At 46.9% G+C, this 8526-nt stretch overlaps 1 protein-coding gene across 1 annotated transcript in view; it reads left to right on the top strand.

Moving 5' to 3' along the window:
- The first annotated feature begins 406 nt into the window (after positions 1-406).
- Positions 407-8526, top strand: part of Il26 (interleukin 26) — a 17510-nt gene continuing 9390 nt past the window's right edge. The window contains exons 1-3 of the mRNA XM_005397467.1: positions 407-722; positions 806-862; positions 1028-1162. Of these exons, the coding sequence (XP_005397524.1) occupies positions 546-722; positions 806-862; positions 1028-1162 (369 nt within the window). The 5' untranslated portion in view covers positions 407-545. The remainder of the gene's footprint in view (positions 723-805; positions 863-1027; positions 1163-8526) is intronic.

Genomic DNA, 8526 nt, shown 5'->3' with positions numbered 1-8526 from the left:
TTCCCGAGCTAGAAAAAGTCTTGCAGCTGGGTGTAGGTTGATGGTTCTAAGGCAGAAGGATGAGCCAGGCGAAAGATTTGGAAAAAAATAAACTTAAAACCATTCGAGCTGTCTGCTACACCCCTTTAAAGGATTCTGGTTGGAAAAGGAGATTTTCATATGTGGATTAAAGCCAATTATAGCACAGCCTCCTGGGTCTCAAGCTTTCTTACTGGCATGGCGCGACTTCTAAAATAATGCAATCACCCTCAGATATGCATCTGAAGTTCTCGGTTACTTTTGGAAACAGGGGCCCAATCTTGCCAGTAAATTGAGCTTTTACATAACACGACAGCTGGTGTGGTCAATGTTTTTTGATTATGAAGCAAGCTTACAAAAGTAGCAAACCAAAGCGATGGCTCTCTATATAAACTCTGAGCTATCTTTCATAGCGTTTCATTAGAGAGGCGGCTTTGAGGCTGAAAAGTAGGTTATCCTCTCATCTAACCCACAGCTACCTGGCTGCTGTACGAGACCCACTGGAGCTTGGGGCAGAGCAGAGGGCGATGTGGGTGCATTGCTTTTTGAGGTCTGGGTTGCTGTGTGTCACTCTGCTCCTTGTCACCACCAAGCTCAAGCCATCTCAGTCTTCCTTCACCAAGAGTTGTCACTCAAGGGAGTCCCTGTCCCAAGCTGTGGACAACCTCTACGTCACAGCGGCCAGGCTGAAGGCCACCGTTCCAGTGAGTACGGGTTCTGCTTCGAAGGCTGCCTGAGCGGACGCAGCAAGCCTGCACATCACTTACTTCTCTTTGTTTTGTTGCAGGAAGACCGCATAAAAAACATACGATTATTAAAAAAGAAAACAAAGAAGCTATTTATGGTAAGTCACAATTTTTTTTTCATTTTTACCTTCCTACTTCTTTGATGTTTTTTTCCCTGCATTTTAATTTTTCCAGACAGTGAGTAATAATCAAGGGCGTGTCTCAGTGACATGAGCAAAACCCAACTATTCATACATTTGCAATTTCTTGTATCTTATTTGTAGAAAAGCTGCAGATTCCAGGAACAGCTTCTTTCTTTCTTTATGGAAGATGTTCTTGATCAGCTCCAGTTACCCGCTTGCAAGGAAATACATTTTGTAGAAGACTTTCACAGCCTCAGGCAGAAATTGAGGCGCTGTGTAAGTATGCACAACAAGCGCTGTGAGTTAGGACCTAGAAACTTACCTAAAGATGGCCATCTCTGTGCCAGCTGGTGAGGGGAGAGAGTTTTCCTGCCCTTAGCTTACAGTCCGAGAGTTCCCCACCACGAAACAGCAGGGAGGAACCGTGTGTAGCTCATAATGCCACTAGGGCTTGTTAAAGAATAGTACGTGTTACATACCGGAAAAACATGGAGCGGTCTTCAAGTAAATATTCATTTTCAAGTCACTCCCTAATTCCCGAGTCTTTCCTTCCTTCCTTCAGCAAATGTTCCTTGAACACTAATTTGTTCCAAGCACTATTCTAGGGTACTTTCTCTCCCCCCCTCCTCTCTTTTTTTTTTTCTGTAGTATAATGATGAGACCCTTTGGATTAATTTTTAAAATAGTTGTACCCTCTTTTGAAGGCATAGCTACAGCCAAAACCTGAAAAGGAGGGGCTTGTTTTGTTTCACACCTAAATTATTTTATGACCCAGTGTGGTTACTGTCACAGTATGTAGTGGGCGATTACACAGGGAAAGGTGGCCGTGACCCCCCCAAACATCCATAGAATTAAAATATCATTGCTGGGGGAAAAGCCGAGATCTGTGCAGCGTTAGTTGGGGTGCTTCTTGTGAAGTCTTTTCTGGGACTGGTGTGGGCAAAGCCTCTGCCAGCCTCTCGCTGTTGTCCCTGGCAGATACTGCAGCGGGGGATGGTGCTCGCCACTGCAGCTCTCTCGCATGCAGGGTGGAAGTGAGCTTTGTGCCTTTGAGACTTCGAGGCTGGGGAGTCCGAGCTGGAATTCGTTGAGTTAGGACGTCTTGTTCTCGTGGTCCACTGGAGAGCTCATAACCCACGTTACCCACAGGGTTTAGGGCTGAGGCATTTTGCGAATGTGAGCTCCTCAGGAAAAACGCAAAAAAAAATCCAACAAGTTTACATTCTCATGCCTTTGTTTAGTTTGTCCTTGGGACCCGAGTGGCATGGTTTTTCTTAAATTCTCATCGTCCGTTAAAACAGCAATGACGAAGCTACGAATGGGTGCAGTTGGTAGAACAGCGGGGAGAGCGCCCTGACTCAGCTCCCTGGCCTGCAGCAGGCAGAGACGTCAGGGATGGTTGCTGTACTCCTGCTTAGCCCAGAGGTCGCCTTCCCGAGGTAACACAAGCGAGGTCGTCTCTTACCCACCTTTACACGGTGCAGTTTTACATTTCCTTTACCACCTACCCATAATGTTGCTACCCCAGAAGGGAGGCTTTTACCCTCGAAAGATGCAAGAGGCGGAGGGGGCACTTGGCCCTGGGGGAGATAACGAGACAGGGGCGGACAAGCGGGGTCACCCCCGAGGCAAGAACGCCTTTCCCACCGAACCCAAGGGCCCTGCGGCTGCAGAGGGGAGACACACCCCTTTTCTGACCTTGCTGCTCCCGGGGAGCCCTTGGTTTGCCTGCGTCAGCCGTCCGATTAGCTTTCCTCTAAATGCAGCTTGGCACTGGCAGTGTAAGTGGACACTGGGCCCCGCATCCGCGTCCGTTTGATCACTGATTTGACTTCAGACATGGAACCATAGTCGTAATCAGCACCAAGTAATGTTCCAGACGAAAACGGGCAAACTTGGAGCAGTACACCGGGTCCTCCCTGCTCGGCGGCTGCCGGGCGGCTGCGCCCCCTGGCGGCGGAGCGCGACGGCGTCCCCGGGGCGTCCTTCCCCCGTGCACCCTGCGGTGTGCTTCCCCGGCTCTGCAGTGTGGGTCCCGGGTAGAACACCGCGCCAGCCGGGCGGGACAAGGTCTGCCTGCGACTGGGAGAGCCCGCAGACCCTGCTCCGGGGAAGGGTGTCGCTGGGCCTTGGATCTTTTCGCCGACGCCAGTTTCGCACGTTCGGAGCCGCCCCGAGCGCCCGCCGCGCGCCGCAGCCCGAGGGCGCTCCGCCGGGGCTGCAGGGGGCGCTCCGCCCGGGCAGCCGTCCCGCCAGGAACACGACGTCCTCCGGGTCGGTCTACACACAGGCGGCACGTGGAAGGTGCCCTCGCTGCGCTTCCCCGATGTCCCACCGCGGGGCTGCGGAGAGGGCCGAGCGCACGAGCGCGTTTCCCGGGAGACGGAGGAGGGCGGCGTTTCCCGGGAGACGGGAGGAGGGCGGCGTTTCCCGGGAGACGGGAGGAGGGGGCGTTTCCCGGGAGACGGAGGAGGGCGGCGTTTCCAGGAGACGGGAGGAGGACGGCGTTTCCCGGGAGACGGAGGAGGGAGGCGTTTCCCGGGAGACGGGAGCGGGCCCTGAGGAGGAGCGGGTGTGCAGGCGGATGGGCGGGAAGGGTTCTCCACGGAGGCGCCCTGAGAAGGCGCTGGAGTCCCTGGAGTCCCTGGGATCTCCTTTCGCAGGACCGGGCGTGCTTTAGAACTGCGGGAAGTCTTCCACGCCCGGGAGACTCGGGATGGCCGGCGCTTGTTTCCAGGAGCCTGGGCTAAGCCCAGGCTCTGCGATGCGATGCCCAGACAGGATTCTGAGGGGAACAGCTGCTGCTGTGTCTCACACGGCCGGAGAGGTCGGCGCTGTCTGTGCGCTGCGGTTGATTCAGAGCTATGGTCCACTTGCTTAAGGTGTGTGTTTACTTAGTATTTGGAACTATGACAAAAAATAAAACATGGGTGTGTTGCTTTTCTGAAACATTTCCCCCCAAAGCTCCGAAATAACAAAAAAAGTAAACATATTACAGAGTATCTCATATAATTTAGCAAATTCAGTAATTATTTATTTTGAATTTTATTTTATTTTATTTTATTTTATTTGCTCTTTTAGAGACAGGGTCTCACTGTGCAGTTCAGGCTGGCCTTGAGCTCATTTTGTAGCCCAGGCTGGCCTCGAACTTACAGGGATTCTCCTGCCTCAGCCTCCTAAGTGGTGGGATTACAGGTGTGCGCCACCAAGCCCAGCTTATTTTGAATCTTAAAAAAGCACCGTAAAGGTAATAATGAGGATTACTACAGCTTTTTATAGATTGCTATATTGTTTATGGATTTTTAAAATGTCCTGGTCTATGGAGACCTTTTATTTCTGTTGAGAGTTCTTAATGGACAGCAGAGTACTTAAAAGCTGATTACTCCGTTAAAGGTGAAATGCTATTCAGAGAATGATATTTTACCCAATAGGATTTGACTCTGGGTGAATTTGCGGATTGGATAGTGAATTAGTAAAGCACAAAGTACTAAGTTCCTGCTTTAAAGTTTATGGTGGCCTTCCTTGTAGAACTAGTTTGGGCTGGCTTGCTTTGGGTTTTGGGTCAGCAGAGAGAAAATTTAAAGAGCGACTCCAGCACAACCAGGAATTAGACCGTGGGTCACCTGTCGGCAGTGGACATCTACCCTTTTTACATGTGGAGCTTTATGCTTGCTGGGGAGACCGTGCTGTAACTCTTCTGATAGTCACCCCACTGACCATTGAACATTTTTAGTTTTTAGATTCTTTATTCCAAAATTCATATACAAAAATAAATGTCCATGACAATTAATACAGACATATGCCACCCAATGACGTTTCAGGAAAGGTGGTGGCCCCGTAAAATAATCACAGAGCTAAAAAAGTCTTATTGTCCGGTGACATCCCAGCTATCCTAAAACCCTAACACAACGCATTATAACATGTGTGCAGTGGCGCCGGCATAGACAACCCTACTGGACTGCCAGTCATGTGAGTCCAGCATGTTCGGCTATGTACAGGACATGCAGCTTGAGAGTGCTAGCAAACTACTACGTCACTGGTTTATGTCTTTATTGTACTGTACTTTTATTAATAACAGCGTGTACTCTTCACTCACTGAAAAATGTTTACAGTAAAATTGTGTGCTGTGAAGACGGTCAGAAACCTCATACCTTCCGAGCTCTGTGTCTCTGGCTTGCCAGACAGCCCCTGTGAAGTGGGTAGCGCCACGGTCTGGGTAAGGCGCCCAGGCTCTTCACACAGGGTGAAACCAGCCGGCTTCATGCTTTGAACACGGCATGAGTGTGGTCCGGTTTCTCTTCTTTCCCCATAGCTCTTTTCAGGAAACACCTGCCATTCATTACTATTTTGTTTCTAAAATTTTCATTGTACATTGACAGTTCCTGGCTGTATATATTTGTGAGGCGCAAAGTGAGGTTACAGTTTATAAATACACTGTAGAATAACTGAATCAATGCTGAACACAGCCATCACCTCAGATACTTATCACCTTTTGTGGTGAGAGCACTTGACCTTTGCTCTCAGTACTTTTGAATTGTACATGGTTGTTTGCTGTGTTCACAGCGCTGTATAATACACACATTTGAAGTGAAAAATCCCCACATATCTCTCCTGTCAAATTGGGGCTTCGTAGTATTCGGCCACTGTTCCCCATTTCTTCCAAGCCCAGCCTCTGACCCCCCTCATCTCCCTCTGTGTCCGTGAGTTAGGCTGTCTTTGATTCCACTAGTAAGTAAGCCCATGCAGCACTTGCTTTTCCGTACCTGGTTTATGTCACATAGCCAGTTCCATCCGTGTTTTTGCAAATGACAGAATTTCTTTTCCAAGCTGAGCAGTCGTGCCATGTTTGTATGTCTCCCTCTGGGAAATACTTATTCAAATTTCTTACCTAATTAAAAATCAGATTACCTGTTTTCTTTCAATAGAGTTTCTTGGGTTTCTAATAAGTTTTGCATATTACCCCCTTATCACATACATTACTTGACAATGTTTTCTGCTTATCCACAGATTGTTTCTTTTCTGTTGATTGTTTCTTTTTTTGGTTCTGAAGAAGCTTTTCATTTCAGTGTAATCCGTTTGTCTATTCTTGCTTTTGTTGCCTGCACTTTTGGAGTCAAATATAAAATATTGTTGCCTAGACCGGTGTTTTCCCCTCTGTTTACTTTGAGCAGCTTTGCAGTTTTAGGTCTTATATTTAAATCTTAAATAGATGCTGAGTTTGTTTTGACAGATGGTGTAGGACCAGTTGTATTCTTCTGCATGTGGATATCTAGTTTTCCTGATGCTACAGCAAGGAGAAACACAGAAATGACACCCGGGATTTAGAGACAGAGTTAGTTTATGTCAATGGGCACTGATCAGGATCATTCCAGAATATCAGGCCCTGATCTCTGGTGGTCTAGGGCTTATACGGGATCAGCAAACAGGAAGTACAGAGGCAGAATGGCTTGTCAGTTGGGGACTGGCTTATACAATGTGCGTCGTAGTGACCAGCCCTTCCTAAGGGACCAGGAGCAGCAGGAACTGGAACAGGAGCTATTACCTGGGCAGCTAAGAAACTGAGGTATACTGGCTGGGGGGCATTTTCTGCTACATTAACACCATTTATTGAAGATACTGTCTTTTTACCTGTGTTTACACTTTGCACTTTTGTTGAAAGTCAGTCAGCGTGCCTGGGTTCATCAGTGGGCTCTCTGTTCTCCATTGTTGATGAGCCTATTTGATGCTGGCACCATGCTGTTTTAATTACTATCACATTGCAGTATAGTTTGAAATCAGGTAGTGGTTGTTGCTTGTTACTGTTTGATAAAGGCAATGAAAAGATTACCTTCTTTAAAAGTATATAGCCATTGTGTTATGGGAACCAAATGTTTATCTCCTCGTTCTCCTTTTCTTCCTTCTTCCCTCTAAAGTTTCTTTTCCTTCCAAATATTTCAAAATTATTCCATGTGCCTGCTCCAGGCCGTCCTGCCAAGTGACCGACTTGCTGAATTTATTTTACTTTACTTACCTTGCTTTAGTTGACTGGCTCTAACTTTGTCTTCAGAAGGAAGAAGTCCATCTTTCTGGGGTCTCTTCTGCTTGTCTCTGCTTTGGACTTAGAGGCTGAGCAGCAGAGAGAGGGAAGCTAAGGACGTAAAAGTTGTAAGAACTGAATGTCTTTGAGCACCCGTAATTCCTGTGAACATATTTAACATCAACACACGGGGAGAAGTGTAAGAACTGTCCACAGTCAGTTACTCTCCATTTGAGTATTTGTAGCACTTTTGGTGTTAAAACGATGATACTAACAGCTGCAGCAAAAACTTCCCAAATTTTAGTGGCTTCACATTTTAAACTTTTATTTTCCATTCATGTGAAAGTCTAGTCTAGATTTGCTAGGTGGAGTCACTTCCTTCTACATTTAAACCAGGGAGTCAGGCTCCTTTCAGAACGTACCTCTGCTATTTCTCAAGCCCTCTGTATTAAATTCATACCAAGGGGAAGAGCGCAGCTAGCAGGCACACCAGCTTCCTACAGCGCTGCTTCCTCAGTGACACATATCACTCTGATTCCTCTTTGTTTTAAGAATCGGTCACACGGACGCAAATAACTGCAAAGGATCCAGGGAAATGCAGTGTAGCTTATGGGTAGGAAGAAGAGGGAACAAGTTTTGGCTAATGGGCGGTAGTTCACGCAGATTATTTAAGAACTGTTCATTATTATTTATAACTGGAGCCATCATAGCTTATAGGGTATCTGCATAAGTTAGAGAGAGGAACTAGGCTTGCACAGCCTGGTACGGCGAGTGCTGCAGGTCCCTGAGCTGAGTATTGCTGTGCAGGGCAGATTCTGCCCGATGGAGCACGTGTACCTGGTCATAATGTGAGCGACATCTTGTTCGTACTTTCTTCTCATGAATTACAGGGGAATGGAGACAAAGGAAACCTGAACTCGCTTCAGAGTGGTGCTACCAAGACAAAATGAAAATTTAATCTACTGAAACAAGTGCATAGTATAAGTTGCTTGGGCAGTGAATTGACTTTGGGAAACTGGGTTATCTTTGCCTGCTTTAATATTTGCCAAGTACTATGCTAGGTGCTGGGGTAAGAAGATCAGGTATGATTTTGTCTGTGCTCTCTAAAGCTTGAACTGGTATTTCAAGGGAGATAAATAGAAAGTTAAATGAATCCTGAAACACATGTTAATGCTCAAAGTTTCCTTGATGATGAAGTCACAGTGGAAACCCAAAGGAAGAAGTGATCAGTTCTGTCTGCTGTGAGGCTTCGGTACAGATGGGGGAAACAAAATTATGAAAGAAGGTGATGCTAAGTCAGGCGTGGTGGTGCATGCCTATAATCCCAGTACTCAGGAGGCTGAGGCAGGAGGATCACCATGAGTTTGAGGCCAGCCTGGGCTACATCGTGAGTTCAAGGATGGCCTGAACTCACAGAAAGACCCTTCTCCAAAAAAAAAAAAAAAAAATTACAATAAAAGCTGCATTGCCGTTAATGTCAATTTGAACATATTCCTTCCTAAAAGCAGTTTTGAAAGTCATCTTTTGTAAGTGTGTTTCGTAAGTGTGCTGTCTGACTGCCTTGATGTCCTCAATCAATTCAAAACATGTACCTTTCGTGTTCATTTTGGTTTTTTGAGACAGA

The sequence above is a fragment of the Chinchilla lanigera genome, unplaced genomic scaffold (assembly GCF_000276665.1).
Source record: "Chinchilla lanigera isolate Chin_1 unplaced genomic scaffold, ChiLan1.0 scaffold00057, whole genome shotgun sequence".
In the NCBI taxonomy this organism is placed as follows: domain Eukaryota; kingdom Metazoa; phylum Chordata; class Mammalia; order Rodentia; family Chinchillidae; genus Chinchilla; species Chinchilla lanigera.
This window is presented reverse-complemented; position numbering and strand designations above follow the sequence as displayed.